The following is a 22479-nucleotide window of genomic DNA, read 5'->3' as shown; positions in this document are numbered from 1 at the left end:
CTAAGTATATCATATCATATGCTTTCACCTAATCTACAGCTGCAGTTGCATGTTCAAAAAATTCTAATAATTGTCTCCAAGAATATGCTTTTCATTAAGATGATATTTTCTGTCTTATAAATTGTTTTCAACATTTTACAAGTAATGCAGGTGAGACTGATTGGACTGTAATTTCCTGGCTCAGTTTTGTCCTCTTTCTTGTGGATTGGTATGACATTTGCTGTCTTCCAGTCAGTTGGCACATCCCCCGTTCTAAGTGTCATTTGGAATATTTGAGTTAGCGGCCTATAAATAATTTCCCTCATTTCTTTAAGTGTTGGAAATATCCCATCTGGCCCAGGTGATTTGTTTGTTTTTAATTCTGTTAGTCCCTTTAGTACCTCCTCCTCATTTATCCTGATCTCTCTTAGGGTTTGACTGGACTGGATGTTAACCTGTGGTATATTATCTGTTTTTTCTTTAGTAAAAACTTATTTGAAATACTCATTTAGAACATTCCCATCACCCTCTGAGCTGTCACTGTCCAACTCGGTGTCCAGCAGTTGGAACCTGTTGGGCAATTCTAGCTCTTGGGGTGTTTCTAGGGGTTGTGCGCGCCTTTTTTGCAGTTACGACCTACTGTAACCCAGCAGTTCTCTACGCTGTCCTACTCTAAGGTTTCAATTCTCCTAGGTTTTGGCGTGCTTACCATCTCTCTCATGGGCTGATTGACTAATTCTTCCATATCACTAATACAGCACAGATCAACAAGCTGAGCCTCAAGATCACGAACCTTGATCTCTAGGATTTCAACATTCTGCAAATCTGACACTGTAGTGGCCACATGCTTCTAAATTTTGCAGTTTTTTTGGGGGGCTTTTGGTTTCTGTCCCCTGGTCAACTGCTTGACTTTTTTCATCACCAAGAAACAGCACAGCTTCAATTTAGGCAGTTAAAACAAAATCAGGAATGCTAAGTCTGAAACAGGAAAACAACAAGATGGCTGCATCTCCCCTGTACTGTCCTGTGTCTGTCTGTGGCAACCTGACACATGACACATAAGAGGAGAGTCACACAGTATACAGGTTACATATTCAATTAAGATGTTGAAGATGAGGCAATGATACCTGTTCTTATAAACTAGCACAACACTTACACATATTTATACTGAAACAACTTACAATAATTAGGCCCAGTGTTTTACGGAAAAAGAAAAAAAAAAATGTAATTCAACTGCTATGCCCTAGATGATGTCCCTGCAGCCTCTCCAGTTATAGTAATCACATCCATTATTAAGAAATCAACATATTATGCATTGACTAATCAGAAACATTATAACGAATTATGATGAGTATAAACGGTAATTGAATAACTTGATGCTTTCAAAGCAACATTGAAAGAATTTAACATGGAGTCAAAAACATCGCAATGGAAAAGCCTTTAATTGCGTGAACACAGCCAATAATATCTGGTGTTCTGTACACAGAGGGGTATAATTTATTTTGCACTTGCATTTTATCTTTGGACCGCACTTGAAAGTCAACAACAGACCGACATTTATCACCAGAAAAACACAGGAACCGAAAGGCTCAGATTGACAGCTAAAACAGTAAAGGAAGTTATGAATGCTGAAAATATATTTAACTTTTAATTTGAAAGAGGCATTTGTTTGTGCTAATATTTTTCCTGGAAAAATGTATAATCCCAAACTTAATTTCAGCTGAGAGGGAAATGTCCTCCCCAAATGCTTAATTTACACAAGATGAAAATTGTACAACTGGTAAAGATGTCTGACAGTGTACCTTTAATTACTCAGTTTTGAGTAAAATTACTCATTGGTGGCACAAGACGTTATTAAATGTTTAAATGCATTTAAAGTAATTTTTCTTAATGTGGCTGGATTTGTCTCCAATAATACCAGTTACACTATCAAGGCATCCAATGACATTCTTCAAGGATTACTGCAAAATTGACTATATTTGACTTGTAATGCCTACATAAAGCCTTTCTCACCAATATCTGGCCAAAAAGATTTTTAGCTGCATGTCATGACTAAGGATATCCACTATATCAAAATGTTAGAATTGTAAAACCTGTTTAATCAGTTTTGTTTACATTGTTTTTGCTGTTATAGATACTCCCTGAGGTCAGATATAGATTTTTAGATTGAGCAGAAGAAGAGTGTTTCTTTGTAGCCAAGGTAGATGCTAGTTCCTTGTTACCATGACAATGATGCTTGATTAGGATTACAGTTATTGCACATGACCAGTGTGGAGCCCTTTGTGCGAGTAAGCAGTAAAGCTATGGCATTCAATATAGCAGTGTTGAATATTTAATGTGTGATGCAAAATATCTATGTTTCCAAGCTTTGCACAGAATATAAGGTTAATTGGACAGTGCATTTTACTCTAAGGTTGATTAGTCTGTTTTGAATGGTTAGATATAGGCCTAATACATTTGCATTATATTGTTTCTGCTTCTATAAATATTGATTAGCTACAAGCCAGTTTAACGAAACATAATAGGACTGAATTTGTTCTTAATATTAGTATTAAACGAGGGAATCAATACAAAAGACACTTTAATAAGCATATGTGAAATAAATGTCTAATTTAAATCACAGGAAACTCCCTCGATTAATTATGTGTCAGTGGTGATGATGATGATAATGGTAATGCTTATGTATTTGTTTTCTAGGTCCTGCCGGATTTATACCTTGGAAACTTTAAAGGTACGTTTATATATTTGAGAAATGTTCTGACTGTCCTCCAGGGTGTGATACTGCAGAATTCTCTTAAACAGACAAAACCATGTTGCTATAAATTTAAGAATTTTTCCAATGCCCTTGGAGATTGGTTTACTGTATTATTGCAGTAAATGCATCTTATGCTCTCAGAAGTATTGTTTTTTAATTCTCTTTGGCTTATTTGGTAGCACTGGAAACCTAAAATCCTAAAACAGCAGTTTTCAAATCACTTGTATTTAGAGCTGGTTACTTGGTTAAATTGCTGTGGCACAAGTCATTCATTTCAGCCAGTTCTTTCCAATTGGGTCAGCGTGTCACTTATTCGGGTACAAAAAAGTAATACAAAGGGCTGTGACGGGGAAAAGTTTGTAATTTGTGATTTGCAGAGGTCAAATATTTGATTTGGTCAAAACAGACCAACCCACCAATCACAGATTAAAAACACAGTACTTCTTATATGGTTTGCTTCAGGTAGAATGAAGTATTGGAATTAATATTTGCTACTTGGTTAAAGTTTTGATTTGTTGTTGGAATTGTTTTTTATTTTATTTTATTGTATTGATTCAGATTTTATGCATTGCCACATCACTGCACATCTAGCTCTTTTAAAACAATATGTTTACTATAATATATGTACTACATTTTCTCTTTCTCTGTTAATTTGTAATTTGTTTGCAAACTGTGCCGTGACAGAAAAGCTAAATATAAATATTTGTTTGATAGTTATGGCTGCATCTAAACCACATCAAAATACATCCTGTATTTAAGACCAGAGATAACATGTGTAACAGTTATAGTTTGCTAGTCCTTGAAACCAGTGCACCTAGAAAGTAAATTGTTTAAAAACCTTGAAAGGTCTAAACGTATCTACATATCTACAGATCTACATAGTTTTGTATTATTATTATTGTTGTTATTTTCAAAATGAGAACTAGCTTTGCAGTTAGTTTTCTTGCAAAATTTCTTTGCACTTTTAGTTGCTAGGTTCAATGCAATGCAATTGAAATCTTTGTTAAAGAAGCCTTTTCCGCTTTTTGGAGAGCTTTCTGCTAATTTGGAGTGTCTTTGTTCTAAATGTAATAAATAGGAAGAAGGTAACTTGGAAAACATTTGTTCTCTTTCAAAAGGGATGGTTTTGGCTTTTTATGATTTATAAATGTTTAATCACAAAATTCTCAAGGAAATGTGTATGTAATTGTTTCACTTCCCCTTTAAAGTATCAATTGGTGAAACGCAGGGCTGCCTTCAGTTTCAATAGGTCGCAGTTCTGACATGGATCAGCAGGCTACTTTAGCAACAGCTCACAACGGACTGCGCCAATAGCTGTATCTCTGCAGTGGTTGTGAAGAAATGTAGGAAGACTGATATTGCAAACAGATTTATCAGTATAGCTGACATTTGACATGGTGACTCAAGTTTGCACATATTTAGCAAGGTTTTAGAAAATCTAGAACAATAATTACATTGAATTTGCGTATTTGCACAAACAGTAGTGTTTGTTAATATACCAAGTCCTGTGGACATATTAGCTGACCAGCCCTAGAGCAGTTTCAGTACAGTCTTTTGTTCAGTTGTCTTCTGTCAGTGCCTTTTAATTAAGCCAGAAAAGCAACCCTGAGAAAAATGGTACGCATGGTTGCACAGACCAGTTACCTCACCTAAAGTATAGATATATTATAAACTGAGCTGAGGTTAACTGTTTGCTTATCAATTGTAAATTAAAGTAAAACATGAAGTCCACAGCATTAATCATTGAAATGGTCACTTGTATAGCTAATCTGCCTTGTATCTGTTTGGCATTGATGAGATTGGGTTTCCATGTAATTCTTGTATAGCCCATGGTTTTATGTGAGTAAGCACGTTCTTAAATGCAAGATAAACAAAACTCCCCTTGCATGGCACCTTGATGCATGGTAGGTTTTACAAATCTCTTGATAAAAAATAGCCAACAACAGGTGCCTTATTTTTCGAACTTCTTACTTTACAATTGCTTCAGTTTGACTGCATTAGCATAGAACCACAATTGGACATCAAATAACCATACATGTATTGCTTTCCACTACTATTTGTGTAAGATAATGCATTTTGTTTAATCTGGCATGGATCAAACGTCTATGTTGGAGTCTTATGTATAGCCATGTAATTGACCTGAGCCACATGCCGTCACTAATGACGTCCACTATGCAAAAAGGCATAACACATTTTAGAAGTACAAGAAACTGTTAATTGAAGGCTATAAGATAAACAAGGAATTGGGGCTGGTACCAGCAAGTGGCGCTCTCCCTATGTGTTAACAAAGAGAAATACCAGAGAAATGTACTAGTGAGTGTCCCCTGGGAACATGCGGAAAGTGGGGGCTGCTGTATGAAAAGTCTCGAATTGAGCTGGCTTCCGGCTTGTACTGACGCAGTACAAAATTACTTTTCTCTGGAAATTAAGTACTATATATATATATATATAATGTATTTATTATTATTTTCACCATATTACCAAGTAAATCAAGGCAAGTAAGAATCAGAAACTTTTTCCTAAATCTGTGTTGCATCCTGTGCTATGTATTTTGTTAGTTTTTCTGAAATTGCTAAATTTCCAGCATTACTATTACTAGGAACATATAATTTGATAAATAAATTGTGCAGGTTCATTATGAAGCTTATTATTCATGTACAGTCATTTCCATTTTCAAAGAGCAATTCTGAAAGGTTACTATGATAAACTGCATATAGATCCTGAATCTTGCTGGTGTCACGGTTGACATCTTATTGTGATCATGCACTTTTCTAACTCCTGTTATGTATAGTAGTAGTTATTAAATAAACACTATTATAAGCCATTTTAAAATGTGATTTCAGGGTAGAAACTGTACATAGTGAATTTTGCTCATGCCTCATATTCTGTAAACTTGAGTATTGTGTGTTTATTGCAAAGCTCAACATGCCTTGCCTGCCAGTGCTGGGAATCATGTAAAAGTATAATTTATTTTTTCCTATTGACTGTGGAGATGCTATTGTTTTGGAATTTGTAAAACTTTTGAAGAATTGCTTCCTCTTTGAGAAGATAAAATATATTTTTTAACCATTTAAAAATGTTTAAATATGATGTATTTTTGTTATCTGATTTCTTCACTTTGTTATACTCTGATGGAAAGAAACTGAAAATAGATTTGTTCCAGGGGCTTTTGTGCATACCACATTTCATTACTCATTACTATGAACTGCTAATCTTTAAGAATTGTGATTAAGTTCTCACAGTATGAAGACAGCGCTATGAACATTTCACAGAGGCAAATCTGGCCGCAGATTCAATAAAAAATTGTGTATGGCTTACAAGTTATGTTATCATATCTGTTTTCAACTTTTCAGGAGCAATTGTTTAAGTTTCAAAATCATCTTTAAGCCATGCATTTAATTCCTTATAATAATAATAATAATAATAATAATAATAATAATTTATTGTTGTTATTATTATTATTATTATTATTATTATTATTAATAATAATAATAATAATAATAATAATAATAATTATATGGGGGGGAAATATGAGAACATAGGATGAGCACTTACTTATTTGATTGAAGCTGCAGAAGTAGTTTGGCATCTCTGTGAAAGATCACCTACTCATTGATCTGCTCTATGCAGTTTGGTATGAGCAGCTGATATTAAGACATAAATGAAAGCAGTAAATAGTATGGTCTTTTATTGTTAGCAAAATGAATACACAATTAAAAGGCAGACAAATAACATTAAACAAGAACAATCTGGATTTTCCAAATACAAAATTTTAAGTTGAGTTTTTTTAAACTATGTTCTCCTTAGGTTTTCGCAAGTCAAATTGTTACTTTGTCTAGCGGCTTTCGCTGAGATGTTTCTAATGAGGCCTTCAAAGCATTACTGCTTCCCGGTGCCCCCTGACATGTTAGTCATTTCACCGCTGCCCTGCTTTCCTACTGTTGAACCATATATATTTCAGAAAGCTGTAAATAATAATTGCATTACTACATTTAGAATATTATTTAAGGGTCCTAATACACCCTGACTTTGACATGTAACAGCAAAGCTTGATGTCTGATAAGTTGTGTTTGATTTGTTACCTCCGTGGCAGACCCAAAATACATCGCTGCATAGTCAGTAGCTTTAAGATTATTTGAACATCAGAAAGACTTTCCCTGTAAGAAAACAATGCATTATAATATAATATTCATAAGCAAATATGCTCTTCTTTTCCAAACATTTGTATATTCTGCCAGGGTTGTGGGATATTGGCAGTTGCATGTTTCTTTTTGAAAACCACAAGACAGTGTAATATAGTATAATTAATCAAGTTTATAAATGTGTTTTGTTTAAAACTAGATTTACTGAATGATAATGTTTGTTGGTTTGCTTTCAATTACAAGTCTAAATGTACCCAGAGTTTGCTTGGATGCCACTGCCGTCCTTCTTGAATCTTCTAGTCAAATTTGTGTTTAAAAAAAAAAAAAGGTTTAGACGTTATTCCATAAATAAATCTATGCAATGTACAAAACATTTGGCTTCCTTTTATAGACACAAAATAGGTTAGAACACTTGGTGTTTAAGTACTTTAGTGCAAAGGTGTTGGACTGTTTTAGAAACACTGGTTTTCCGGTTTTTCTTTCAGTTCAAGTTGAGAAAATCTTGTTTTTCTGGCCATATGTTTGCTTTTAAAGCTGGGTGTGTTTGGTGTCATTTGGAAGAAAAAACTTTTGAAGCCCAGAAATGATAAAAAGTATTTTTATATGTCCAACTTATTGAATAATTCAAATTTTTCAGATGCTCGCGACCGAGAACAGCTGTCTAAGCACAACATTACCCACGTTCTTTCCATACATGACAGTGCTGCACCAATGCTGCAGGTAAGGATTATGCAACTTATTTTAACTTTAACTGATAATCATAAGTGAACCATCACATGACATATTGAAACCCAGATGTCCAAGATGAATGAAGAATGATGCACATGGAGTACAATCAAGTATTTTTCTCTTCTAATTGGTGTGATTTGGTGTCCTTATGTGCATTTCATACTAAATCAAAGACAGCTTATTGGTTATTATCTTTGTTTCCCCAATTACAGCTCAAACTTAATTGTGTTATCAGATGTATTTGCATAAAATAGAAGCGGTCTCCCATTCTTTCTGCAAACACATTACACTATACATATGTGTGACATATATAAATATGACACAGAACTGTTTCACCAAATACCATTTGATTCAAGGAATACACAGCTTTACATTTCTAGCAAGCGTAAGGTTTTAGGATTTCTACCATATCTTATCTTATCAAAGGTTTTTAAATCGCAGCCTAAGTATGTTTTTACTGAGGCTGTGCAAACCAAGCCCAATCGATGTTCTGATAGCTGGTCTAATTAACCATTCAGGATTGTTCAAGAGTGCAAAGGAACTTAGTTAATACATTGATTATCATTTAACTAGATAGCCCAAAGATATCCCTAAGTACTATCCCCACTTTTGAATTTTCACTTACATCTAATGTTACCTTATGTTAGTAGTATTCATAAACAGTAAACAATTAATATAATATTAGAATACAACATTACATATTACTCCAAGTTTTATTCAAAACAAAACAACAACAACAATAATAATAATAATAATAATAATAATAATAAGAGAACACCATAGATGGTCATGCATCAGTGCTCATGTGTGTACGTGCTATAAAGTGAATATAAGAGATTTTTTTATCTCTTCAGTTCTCAAAGACTGATTTACTTGTGAGTCAGCATTCCTCAACAACACATCATGAATTGACTTCACAGCACTCTGAAAAGAATCATCCATGTCATTGAAACATTATTACCAGTGAACCCATCACAAGCTGTTCATGTTCATGTCTAGGAAATGTAACTATATGTTTTAGTAGGAGAGGCACAATGAGGCCTCTCCCATTCATCTAGCTGTAACGTCTTTTTATTTTATAAGCCTGTACAAACAAAGTGGCATTTCTGTGCTAGGCTAAAGGGTTGTTTAAGAGTTAATACAATGATATAAAGATTGTATTTCCATTAATTTGCAAATTAATATTTATACATAAGTGTTCAGTGCAATAAATAGTTTGCATTTACAAAACGTATGCTTTTTACATTACCATCTTATATAATTTCATATGATAAAAGTAGTAAAACATTGTTTGATAAACACAAAATATATTTCAAATGTGGCTCATAATATATCTTAATGTGAATATCAGAGTATTATGTTTGTGTTTAATGCCCTGATGAATTAAAATATGCCCCCTCCCATGCATATGCTTAAGATAATTCTAGATGAATTGGCTAATATACATAGGATTGAAAGAGAAAGAAACAAGGACCTCTGCATTCAAAAAAGAAAAGAAAAATAATGTAATTTACATTTAACATGATTTTTATGTAATTTATATCATTTTAATGTAATCAATATTTCTCACAACAATTAGTTTTTGGTTTTATTTGCAGCACATTGCTTTTTATACCTGATGCATTTGTCTGAAAATAACCTGTAGCACATTGCTGAACGTATAAGGTCTATTCAGGCCTAATGTAGGATTTATACTTTTTAAAACAGAATCATACTTTAAGAAAGCACTTTCAATAAAACTGAAAAGAAGACACGCTCATTTTATCTCTTCCTCTGCGCTAATATTACAGATGCTCTCATATACTCATTGTGAAAACATTTAAAGTAGTGGTTTTCAAACTGGGGGAGGGAATTAACATTTCGTGTTCGTTATTTTACTGCTCCTGATTTAATGTTTTGTTCTTCTAATTTGTGATTTTGTTTTATGTTAGTGAAAAGATAATGTAGCACTAACTTGCATAGTCACCACATTTTTTTTTTTAGTTTTGTTATTTCAAAACTTTTTGAATGGCAGAGACGAAAATGTGTACAGAATTATGTCACAGAATTTCAGTCCTGTTTTCCGATGTACCACTGAAAGACGATTATGGTGACCTGAGCATTCAACAGCAAAGACCTCTGTGCTTATTAAAGTTGTGGAACGTTGTATAGAAAGCTCTTTGTGAATCACATTGAAGCCATAACTTATGACCCATACAAACATGGAAAGAACATTATTTTTGCTGCAACTTTTTATCTAAACCAAGGCAACAAGAACAAATAAATACAAAACGTCACAATTCTAATTTCTAGGAACTGGTGTGAATGCGATCCACACATGACAGATTAATTTTTCTCTCTATGTTTTGTTTTCAAATCTAGCTTTAAAGTGGCTGTCTTTCTGGAAGTGGCATAAAACCTGTATATGGGCATAGATGAACATGTTCAGACAGGTTTACACTGGCAGCTAAACACTAGCTGTATAGTCATGCTACATGATGCCCAGATGTGCACCTGCTTTAATATGCTGTGGGATTAGGAATGTTAAAAATCTAGAAATTAGTTATTTGCTAAAGTTGCCCTAAATATTGTATCTAGTTGTATATGCCCAATTATTATAATGTTAAATATGAATGTATAACAGATGGCCTTGCTTTGGAGGTAAATCGTTTCTGTCACTAAATGTCCCCCCTCTCCTCTTTCCAGAGTGCGGCTTCTGACGATGTGTTGTTTACTGACTCTAGTCTCGAATCTATACTGTTAGTCTGACTTTCTCAGTTCCAGTCTTCTCCGAGATTAGATGTTGTTTTGTACAGCCCCTCAGTCCCAGCTGTGACAGTATGTTGGGGCTTACAGTAGGAAATATGAAGATGGATGATGCAACACTTTCATTGGATTGTACAGAAACCTTTTTTTGAGAGACTGCACACAAAAAAAAAACCTCAACGTTTAAATAATTTATATAACCCCTACCAATACTAATACTGAATAAAAAAATGAATACAAAATCTTGATAGGCAAGTGAAAGGTTTTTAAATGAACTTGCAGACATAACACTTATTGCAGGAAAAAAAGAAAACAACCATATGTTCATTTGTATATAGAGTCTTTCAAATCCATGGTTTCCTTCACCAAACTGTCTGAATGGGCATTGGTAACCAGAGCAGGAGAACGGTCAGTAGGCGTAAGGCAGAGGAGTAAACTGCACAATTGACACGCCAAGTTTAAACAGCAGAGGTGTTAGGAGATGCTGCAGAGGAATGAATAATAAGCATCATGTTTGTAGAGGAGCTGGAGTAAGTAAAAAGGGATGCAGGGAAAGGTGGAAATAAAAGTCAAACTACAGAATGTGAATCAAGAACAACGGTCCAGATACAGGCAGGTTTGTGAAGCTGGTGGGGCAGCATGAAAAACAGCAGAAGAGAAGCAATGCAGAGTGGATTCAGCTCCAGCACTAGGGGTTTGGACGAGCAGAAGAGGACAAATAAGACCATCCTAAGTTTTAGTAGTCCAGTCTAGAAAGACCTTGGCCCCTGAATTAGATGCTTGGGAAATTGGGAATGGTTAGACACGCAGATGATAGAATTTTCCAGAGGACACAAACAAAGTGCATCAATCCACATGTCCTTGCGTAATTATTTTGAATGCACGTAAAATCATAATGAATTGACGCATCACCGCCGTGCGACAGTTCGATATGCAAGGTGGGCTAGGGATGCATGAACTTGTTATTTTCTCTCATTATGCATGTAAAAATCGGATCCATCATCGGGTCCAGCGTGCAGTGGTCTTAATGGTGAAAGGATGCCATAAAGAGATGTTCTGAGAGTAGGAGAATAGGTGGACATCAATGGACAAAAATTGGACAAGAGCAGCACTCTTGATTAGGTATGGCTACAGAAACTGTATCCAAACAATTGTAAAATTTTGCTAAACTTCAGTGAAATCAAGAGCAGCTGAAATCCAAATTGAACACAAACATAGGAAATACAAGGATGAAATGAAGAGTTCAGTTCGGATTATTCTGATAGTTAACATTAACATTCCCCGTACTTGGCGTGGAGTAGGATAATGTACACCTTACACTGAAAAAGCCCCTTATTATTTTAAGGGTATTTGAACTATGATTTTTCTGAAACTGTAAAAATACTCACCACATTATACATTTTATTTGACAGCCTCCCTGCTTTGGCTATGTGTGTTTTGAAAGTTTCTGTAGAAGAGATTTGTTTATGTATGCATTTTTATATATACTATAATCTATTTTGCCTCAGATTTGTTTCACACAAATCCTGCTTTTGTTTCACAGAGAACTTTTAAGGTTATGTACTTTATCTGAATACTGTGAATAACTTAAGCTTCATAGCCCTGTAGATCTAACTACTACATTAGTGGGCCTGTCAGTCTGGTATAACAGCAAATCACAACAATCAACCATTTCTTTAGCACTATTTCCTTGGGCAAATCCTGAATAACCAGGATTACCGCTGTCATACTGCCTGATACGGATCTCATAAAACACATTCTTTGGGCATGTCTGCTTGTGCTGGGTAATGCAGTGCTTAGGTAGCCAGGACCAAATTATTATCTTAAGAGCTTTTGATCTTCCTGTCAGTAATTTTTGATTTTAGTAAATTAGCTTTTCTTTTTTTCTTTCCCCACCCCCCCATTTATGATTTTCTCCTTGCTATTAGACTTGCCAAGGAGAGATAAATTACCCTTCATAAGAAATTCCTTCCTATTCCCCACCCTATGGGGAAAAGTAAGTAGCTCTGCCATAGTTTACCCCCCAAGGGTAGTTATTTTCCTCAGCTTCTCCTTGAGGCATAACAGTTGTCATATTTAGCATTGCACTCTTTGGTGAAGACATTTTAAAAGTGTCTGATGTTTCTTTTTTTTGCATAATATATAGGCTAGTGCCTTTTACACGTGTCACATACCCAGGGTAATTAAAAGCTAATTATCTATGAATATCCAATTCCAGGTTATCAGTTTGCCATTGATTCCCACTGATTTGTTTCCTCCGATGCAGTCTGATATAAGTGGAGCTCAGCTTTGCAACAGTTGACTGCATGTCAGCTTTTTCATTTCTTTCATGGTTGCACATAAGTAAAACTGAAAGAAATGCCCTCTCACAACATGCATTGCAAATTGTAACTTTAATTTCCCAATTTTTTATTTTAAATCTGGTAAATAATGGCATTTGAAACTGAAGTAAACTCTCCCTTTTAAGCCCCAGATTACTTTGGTATTTCAGGTACTTGATAGAATGAAGGTACCGTTGTGTCCTGGATATCCTTGTTAATATACTGCTTATCTACAATGACATACAACATGCCTACATGTTTACAAGTTTAATGTGCTCCCAATTAATTGGGTTTCATTAATGATTACATTTTAATATGAATTTACATTTAAAGGTATATGCATTTCGACCACTAGGGGGTAGAAAATATCAGCGTTTATATGATTTAAAACATTTTTAAATTATTTATATTAAATTATTTCAAAAGGTAACCTGAAAATAATTTAAACACAACAATATCATAGTTCATTACAGTAACATACCAACGTTATTTATTACTATAGTGTCTGTGACTGAGCGCAATATTTTTCAGTTTTCAGTCTTGAGCAAACAGAAAGACTTTGAGAGATTGATAGTGTAGACTTAACCAGTTTTTATGGCAGTTTTGAAAGTCATTTGATTTTATTATTGGCCAATTCAGTCTCCAAGATGATCCTTATTGGGATTCATCTGACTGCTTTCCTTTTTGTTTTTTTGTTCGTGTCCTAGTCTTCTGTAACATTCAGTTGTCTATGAGGTCTTGGATACTTGTGCCAGTGCAGTTGTTCTGTAACCATTTCAGTAATAGTTTGTAGCTATGCCTTTGCTTGTCAACTTTCCTTCTTTATTTAACTGTGAGGTCTCTTTTTAAATTTAAAAGGAGATAAATGTGTTAGTTCCAGTGGTTTCCAGAGTACTCATATGTAGGTGGGTACTCGTGTCTCATGCAGAAATCTGGGACCCTCTGAATTGGTAAAAGGCAGTCATTTGGTATACTAACATCTTTCTGCAGCACAGATACAGTAATCAAGTGAGAATTTGCTAAGATATGAAGTGGGGGAAATGCAAATAGGTGAAATTGTGCAGTAGTCATTTGTTATTTTCATAGAGCACCAGATTAGCAGTCCTATGCAGCTACAAAAAGTTATGGACAATATTTTTTGAACAGCATAGGCAGGATAACTTGTCCTCTAAAAGATAGCTCCTTCCTAAGCAGTGTCCTATGTCTACTAGGGTGTTGGATTTGATTATGTGCTACAAAGGGGGAAGTTTCACCTAGTTGTCCTCTTCCACCAGCAAACAAATTTTCATTCCATCATCAAGTGAGGCTTAAAGATGATCCAGAAGTGTAGTAGTAACAGATTTCAAGTTTGAATGTAATACATTTTAAAATGCATGTCCCTCTGTGTTTCACATAGTCTTTGAATATTTTGATTCATGCTATGAAAGATTTCTGCTTTTTTTTTAATGTGCATTTTACTGGAACTAATACATTTTCATTACTTACTTCATAAATCTGTATCACAAATTCAACAATCAATATCCTGTCTTTGCATGTAGAGCATCTATGCACATTTAATAATAATCATAATATTAATTTGTCAGTGTTCAACACTGAGTCACCACCGGCAGCTTGCTGAAGGATGTGAGACAAGAAACAGTTCAGCAGTGTCTGAGTTCAGCAGCCTGTCTCAGCAGTACACAAGTAGGTGTATTGGACATCCTTCATAGGACCCAAAGGATTTCCTCATGCAACTGAAAACCGAAAAATCAGCCCCCATGTTTAGATTTTGACTAAAATGTCCCTTGGCCAAAAAAAGCACCCTAGAAAAAGGAGGTTAACATATTTGATGTAAATGGCCAATGGTTATGAGTCTGATTTATTTATTTTTTCGTTTTTTGGTTGACCTGAAAGAAGATACCAGATGTTGGAGGTTTTAGTATTTTGCATTTCATTTAACTGCTTTAAACCAACTGTTAACCCCAACGTAAGAGTCTTCAATTTCTTGGAAATCATTCTATATTGTTGCCTAAATATAAATAGTTAATTATTCACAGAAAGGGTGTGAATTACAATTACGGCATTACTCAGCATTTTCAGTAAACTGCCAGGAGAGTTTAAAAAGAAAACCATTTAAAGTACATTTTCCTGAATTATTTATTTTCAATAATTTGTAAAATTAGAATGGTATTACTTACATTTTGTAATAGAATGTTGCTCTTAATATTATAATAATAATAATTATTGTTATTATGTTGTCAAAATACATTTAAAATGTTTACTGGAATAAATGCCTAGCTACATATTTTTGAGAAATGAAAGGTTGATTTGAAAAAAAAAAGTTTATTGGTTTATGCATACTGATCCATTCCTTCTAGACTTCCCTTAATTTAATAACACAAAGCACAAAAACGAAATGTATTCACCTTTGTCTTTATTGTGACTTATTCACATTTTTCATACAGACGAAAAGGGGCAAAGCAAGTGTTCTGTTCAAATGATACTTTTAATTGCATTTGTACTTTTCTTGCTTCAGGGAGAAAGCTGCATTTAAAAACCTTTGCTGCTGCATTAGAACAAATATCTGAGAATAATACCAACATATGTGTATTAACTCAACCATTATCTCATTCTCACTCTCTTTTAATCTATTTCTCTCTTCGTGTATCTGATAGTGAGAGACCCCTTGTCAACATTGATAGATAACAAACATTCACTGTGGTTAAAAGCAGTCGGACTGACCACAACAATGAAAGTTAATGGTGTCACACCTGGTGGAGGTCCACAACTGTCACAAATCAGGCTGTTCTTACTCTGGCCACTAAATAATATAGATATATAATACATATCATAGTAAGTTTGATATTAAGGCTTTGTATTTTGTAATCAGTAGGTTTCAATTGTACTCTTCACTACTTTCATACAAGGTTAAAACAAAAATTTCAGAAACTGATGTATGAAGAATTAAATTCAGGACTGATTTATTTTTTAGGCATCCGGCTAACCATGTCTCTGTACTGGATGAAGCGTTTTTGAAAATGTATGGATGTACTGCTAGTACAAAATTGGAATCTGGAAGAAAACCTTAAAACGCTTATTATAAACCTATATTTGGCTTAATAATTACTTCCACCATTACATAGATACATTAAAAAAAAAAAATCTTAAAAAACAAACTAGGCTTCAGTTTTTAAATTAACGCTAGGAAAATAATTCTAATCATAGATAAATTAATTATACTTATTGACATTGAAATGCAGAATAATAACTGCAATTTTAACACAGAAATTACCTTCCTGCAGGCTTTAGTATCATATTACTGAGCTTGTATCCTAAAACATTGTAGAAGAAAGACACAATTAATAACGGTTTATAATAAAACATTTGTATCTAAAAGTCCCTTCTAATGATTCACTACAGTTTGGAATTATAGATTGAAAGTGCAATGGAAATAACATAGACCTGTTACTCAAACCTGTAATCTTAGTCTTGTACTGTTTTTTTTTTAAATATGCATCTGAAAGATTTCAGTCATTGAGAATGACAAAATGTCTGTCAAAAAAGATCTGTTTACTAAACCGATTTAACTAAGGGGTGAGAAATTAAATTAAGTAAATGAGATTAATAAAATAATATACTTTTCTAAGATAATAATAACAATAATCCTTTTCACTCAACTGTGAATTTTGCATTTATTTCTGAAACAACTCTATTTGTATAGCCAGGAGACTTTATGATTTATATGTTTTGAGCTCCACACAGCTTCTGTTAGCCAACTCAGCCACACAGGTCAAAAGTTTAAGCATTTGATACAAACACAATTTTCTTCTGTGGTTTTATACTATTGAAGTTAGTGAAGGTTGCAACAGAAAGAGTGACATCAGATGATCCACACATTTGCTATGCATCTCTTTGTTGGTCTAGATTATTGGCTTATTTTTATTTACGTGCTGCTGAAAGACATTTGTATACATTAGCAATGTTTGTCTAAATTGAGATCAAGGTAGCATGCCTCCAAGGCAACTGAAGGTTTTGATGACAACCATAAGCCGTCTTCATAGATATCGTAGCTGTATCAGCATGCTTCTTTGATATCTGTTTCAGAATATCCCTAAATGTAATATTGCTGCTAATACAAGAATACATTACATCTGCTGGGTTAAACCTTTGTCCTGGGCACCTGTCTGTGCACAGTTGCCTGGCTGATAGCAGTTTTTCAAGATGAATGGAAAGGAAGTAATAAGCAAGAACTAAAGTTACAAATTAGGTGTAAAGTGATGAAATATAATCAGATCCAGCCTACGTTGTCACAATGAGGGAAACCGATATTTAAAATTGTTTGCAGTTTCCTAGTTGTTTATACTGATTTTATGAAAAAATATATATTCTATATAGGAAATGTTAATTTTAAAACAATCCAGTGTAATATGAAATGTTACAGGTACAGGACAACGTGCTAGATAAGCACCTCAATATGCAACTGAACTGTGGTAGGTTCTCTCATAACATAACTTGATTTCTCTTGTAAGCAAGAGTAACACTTTCCTGAAGCAGTGTATCTCACTTGCCAGTATAGAGTTTGGTAGTGTAAGTTTTGGTGGTTAGTGCAGCAATTGAAACAGAAAAAAAGCGAAGACCGAAATGTAGGGTTTCAAAGTCCGAACTTCACTACCCACACCTTGAATATTTGAAAAACATTACTTTTTGGAAAGCAGAAAAAAGTATCACTTTTGAGCTGCACTTTCCTTGTAAGTCTTGTATTGTTTTCAGCATTACGCATGAGATTTCCTATCTCGGTTATGTTTTCCAGTTCAGTATACCGTACGGCTCCGGCAATTTACTTAATTAGTTGTTTCCCCATACTTTTCAGCATGCAAATGTAGGAATGGAATTAATGTAATCAAATTGTTAATTGCATTTTTTGCTTTTCAGTATGTTAATATTAAGGAATACATATGTTCAGTGGTTTTGCTTGTAATGGAAGTCAAATAATACACTTTTTTGGTTTAAGGTTTGCTTCATGTTCTTTAACTATATTTGTGTTTGTGTGTGTATGTGTGTGTGTGTCTGTGTCTATATATATATATATATATATATATACAGACAGGTGACAAATTAAAGGAAAGAGTGGAGGAACATAACGAATGCAGATGCCTCCAAACAGGTGAACTGCATGATACAATTAATCAATTAACATCCTATCACGCTCTGTGACATGTATAAATCGAGATGGCAGTGCATAAACACATCATTACAAAGACAAATGAACATTTGAGAGTTCAGTGCTGCAAAAATCACTGGCACTGGTCTACAGAGATGTGGAAAAAGGTGATATGGTCAGATGAGTCATCCTTCACCATATTCTTGACAAGTGGGCGAGTGCATGTGTGGTGACACCAAGAGAACGGTACAGGCCTGACTGATTCACCCCTACAGTGAGGGGGTCCGGAGGCTCTGTTATGCTGTGGGGGGCATTTTCCTGGCATGGGTTGGGTCCACTTGTCCCCTTAGAGCAGGGGTTCCCAATGTCTGGTAATGGAGGGCCAATTTCCAGAGGTTGCATGGGATGGGGGGTCACAGTAGAAAAAGAACCACCAATGAAATCGAAATATGTCCCAAATCATACCTTTTTTATTTCCTATACATGTCAGTTAGGGAACATGTATGAACTTTCATTGTTGTTTTATTATTTTCACCCAAATTACATATGCAATTTGTAACAGAAAATGTTCTGAAAGTGTAAAAATATAGTAAAGGTTCAGAAAAGGGGTGGTTGAAGGTTGCCTTTTGGGGGGCTACACAAAACATCCTCGAGGGCTGCATTTGGCCCCGGGCCACACTTTGGGAACCCCTGCTTTAGAGGGAAGGGTCACTGCAAATCATTGCAAAGTTATTCTGAGTGATCACCTTTATCCTATGGTGACACATTTCTATCCTGATGGGAGTGGTCTCTTCCAGGATGACAATGCCCCATCCACAGGGCACGAGGGCTCACTGAATGGTGTGATGAGTATGAAAATGATGTGAATCATATCACTAGATCTCAACCCAATTGAACACCTATGGGAGATTTTGGACCAACGTGTTAGACAGCGCTGTCCACCATCATCATCAAAACACCAAATTATGTTGTTTTTTCCTTTTTCCTTTTCCTTTAATTTGTCACCCATCTGTATATATTATTTATTTCTTAGCAAATGCCCTTGTCCAGGGGTGAATAAATATATATATATATATATACACTCACCTAAAGGATTATTAGGAACACCTGTTCAATTTCTCATTAATGCAATTATCTAACCAACCAATCACATGGCAGTTGCTTCAATGCATTTAGGGGTGTGGTCCTGGTCAAGACAATCTCCTGAACTCCAAACTGAATGTCTGAATGGGAAAGAAAGGTGATTTAAGCAATTTTGAGCGTGGCATGGTTGTTGGTGCCAGACGGGCCGGTCTGAGTATTTCACAATCTGCTCAGTTACTGGGATTTTCACGCACAACCATTTCTAGGGTTTACAAAGAATGGTGTGAAAAGGGAAAAACATCCAGTATGCGGCAGTCCTGTGGGCGAAAATGCCTTGTTGATGCTAGAGGTCAGAGGAGAATGGGCCGACTGATTCAAGCTGATAGAAGAGCAACTTTGACTGAAATAACCACTCGTTACAATCGAGGTATGCAGCAAAGCATTTGTGAAGCCACAACACATACAACCTTGAGGCGGATGGGCTACAACAGCAGAAGACCCCACCGGGTACCACTCATCTCCACTACAAATAGGAAAAAGAGGCTACAATTTGCACAAGCTCACCAAATTTGGACAGTTGAAGACTGGAAAAATGTTGCCTGGTCTGATGAGTCTTGATTTCTGTTGAGACATTCAGATGGTAGAGTCAGAATTTGGCGTAAACAGAATGACAACATGGATCCATCATGCCTTGTTAGCACTGTGCAGGCTGGTGGTGGTGGTGTAATGGTGTGGGGGATGTTTTCTTGGCACACTTTAGGCCCCTTAGTGCCAATTGGGCATCGTTTAAATGCCACGGCCTACCTGAGCATTGTTTCTGACCATGTCCATCCCTTTATGACCACCATGTACCCATCCTCTGATGGCTACTTCCAGCAGGATAATGCACCATGTCACAAAGGTCGAATCATTTCAAATTGGTTTCTTGAACATGACAATGAGTTCACTGTACTAAACTGGCCCCCACAGTCACCAGATCTCAACCCAATAGAGCATCTTTGGGATGTGGTGGAACGGGAGCTTCGTGCCCTGGATGTGCATCCCACAAATCTCCATCAACTGCAAGATGCTATCCTATCAATATGGGCCAACATTTCTAAAGAATACTTTCAGCACCTTGTTGAATCAATGCCACGTAGAATTAAGGCAGTTCTGAAGGCGAAAGGGGGTCAAACACAGTATTAGTATGGTGTTCCTAATAATCCTTTAGGTGAGTGTATATATATATATATATACACAGTGAGGGAAAAAAGTATTTAATGAAAATATTTTGTAATTTCACCAAACTGGGACACCATAGGAAGGGTCTAAATACTTTTGGAAGTGCTCTCTCTCTCTCCCTCTCTCTCTCTATATATATATATATATAATATATTTTATGCAGGCTTTATATATATATATACAGTGGGGGGAAAAAGTATTTGATCCCCTGCTGATTTTGTATGTTTGCCCACTGACAAAGAAATGATCAGTCTGTAATTTGAATGGTAGGTGTATTTTAACAGTGAGAGACAGAATAACAACAAAAAAATCCAGAAAAACGCATTTAAAAAAAGTTGTAAATTGATTTGCATGTTAATGAGGGAAATAAGTATTTGACCCCTTCGACTTAGTACTTGGTGGCAAAACCCTTGTTGGCAATCACAGAGGTCAGACGTTTCTTGTAGTTGGACAGGTGTCTTTTATACAGGTAACGAGCTGAGATTAGAAGCACTCCCTTTAAGAGAGTGCTCCTAATCTCAGCTCGTTACCTGTATAAAAGACACTTGGGAGCCAGAAATCTTGCTGATTGATAGGGGATCAAATACTTATTTCCCTCATTAACATGCAAATCAATTTATAACTTTTTTGAAATGCGTTTTTCTGGATTTTTTTGTTGTTATTCTGTCTCTCACTGTTAAAATACACCTACCATTAAAATTATAGACTGATCATTTCTTTGTCAGTGGGCAAACGTACACAATCAGCAGGGGATCAAATACTTTTTTCCCCCACTGTATATATATATATATATATATATATATAAAGCCTGCATAAAATATATTATATATATATAGAGAGAGAGAGGGAGAGAGAGAGAGCACTTCCAAAAGTATTTAGACCCTTCCTATGGTGTCCCAGTTTGGTGAAATTACAAAATATTTTCATTATAATTTGAATGGTCAAAATGAAGAATTTTAAGGGTAAGATAAGTTACAGTAATAGTTAGTTAAAACTAAATAGAAAAAATTAAATATTGTTGATTGCATAAGTATTCAGACCCATCAACTCAATGTTTGTTGGAAGCACCTTTGGCAGCAGTTTCAGCTGCAAGTCTTTTTGGGTGAGTCTCTGCCAGCTTTGCACACTGGATCCAGTTGCTTAGGGATCACTTAAGGACAGTAGTTTTCAAATCTTTCCACAGATTCTTCAAAGGATTCAAGTCAGGGCCACTCAGGGACATTCACTTTCATATTCTTTGGCAACTAAGGTGTAGCCTTGTGCTTTGGATCATTGTCCTGCTTAAAGGTGAATTTTCACCCCAGTTTGAGCAGACTGAAACAGGTTTTCCTCTATTATTTGCCTGTACTTTGATCCATCAATTTTACCTTCAATCGGAACGAGCTTTCCAGTCCCTGCTGAGGAGAAGCATCCTGATAGCATGATGCTGCCACCACCAGACTTGACTGTAGGGATGGTGTTGACTGGGAGATGTGCTGTGTTGGCTCTGCACCAAACATAATGCTTGGCATTTAGACCAAAAAGTTCCAATTTGGTAATTTATGGAGGATCACTCCGGTGCTTTGTTGCAAACTCCATGCTTCTTTGAGATGCTCATTTTTTGTATAGGCTCTGTAAGGGGGAGATTCTGTGTTGTCAGGGGAGACAGGTGCTGTTCCCCAGATTCTGGGGGAGGCAAATTATAGAGGGGAGCACCTGACTGGGCTGCGTTCCCCCGTGAGTAGATCCCTGACAGACTGCTTCCTGGTGTGGAGATGCAGGGAGGAGTGCCAGATGAGCTGGAGTGAGAGAGATGATCAACAATAAGACTTTCATGGTGACAGACTTGGTTTATGATTATGGATTTTTGGTTGGATAGAAAGCAGTCTGTGCGGTGTCATTCATTAGTTTACGTTAGGCTGAAAAAATTGTTAGGTTTTGATTTGTGTTTTATGTCGATTTCTTTTTAGCACAGAACATTGTATAATAAATAGTCTCCTTTCACTGTACATCTGCATGTCTTTTTACAGTAGGTGAAATCTCTTTACATGATAATTAAGTAATTATTACTATTGCAGTTGTCTTCAATGAAGAAAAAAACGAAAGTTATTGCTACTTGGTGTTTTGTTTTGTCACTGAATAGTATAAAACAAATTAATTGCTTTCTTCTACCCAATGTTGCACAGAAGTCACTAAACACAATATTGTAATCTTTCTTGTTCCTATTATCAAAGTCAAAATAATTCTGTTAAAAACAGTTTAACTTTTTCCCACTCATATTTATGCATGAGTCAGACTGTTAAGTGCCGTGATTATACAGTTTTTCTTTATGTGCACAGGGAGTTCATATGTGTGTTATTGATGTTATTTAATCAAAAGGACTTT

General features: G+C 35.4%; 1 protein-coding gene across 1 annotated transcript in view; it reads left to right on the top strand.

The window, feature by feature from the left end:
- Positions 1-22479, top strand: part of dusp22b (dual specificity phosphatase 22b) — a 48350-nt gene that overhangs the window by 4920 nt on the left and 20951 nt on the right. The window contains exons 2-3 of the mRNA XM_066722810.1: positions 2677-2710; positions 7514-7596. Coding sequence (XP_066578907.1) covers positions 2677-2710; positions 7514-7596 — 117 coding nt within the window. The remainder of the gene's footprint in view (positions 1-2676; positions 2711-7513; positions 7597-22479) is intronic.

Source organism: Amia ocellicauda, chromosome 2, assembly GCF_036373705.1.
Source record: "Amia ocellicauda isolate fAmiCal2 chromosome 2, fAmiCal2.hap1, whole genome shotgun sequence".
Lineage (NCBI taxonomy): Eukaryota > Metazoa > Chordata > Actinopteri > Amiiformes > Amiidae > Amia > Amia ocellicauda.
Note: the sequence above shows the minus strand (reverse complement) of the source record. Positions and strands in the feature narration are given on the sequence as shown.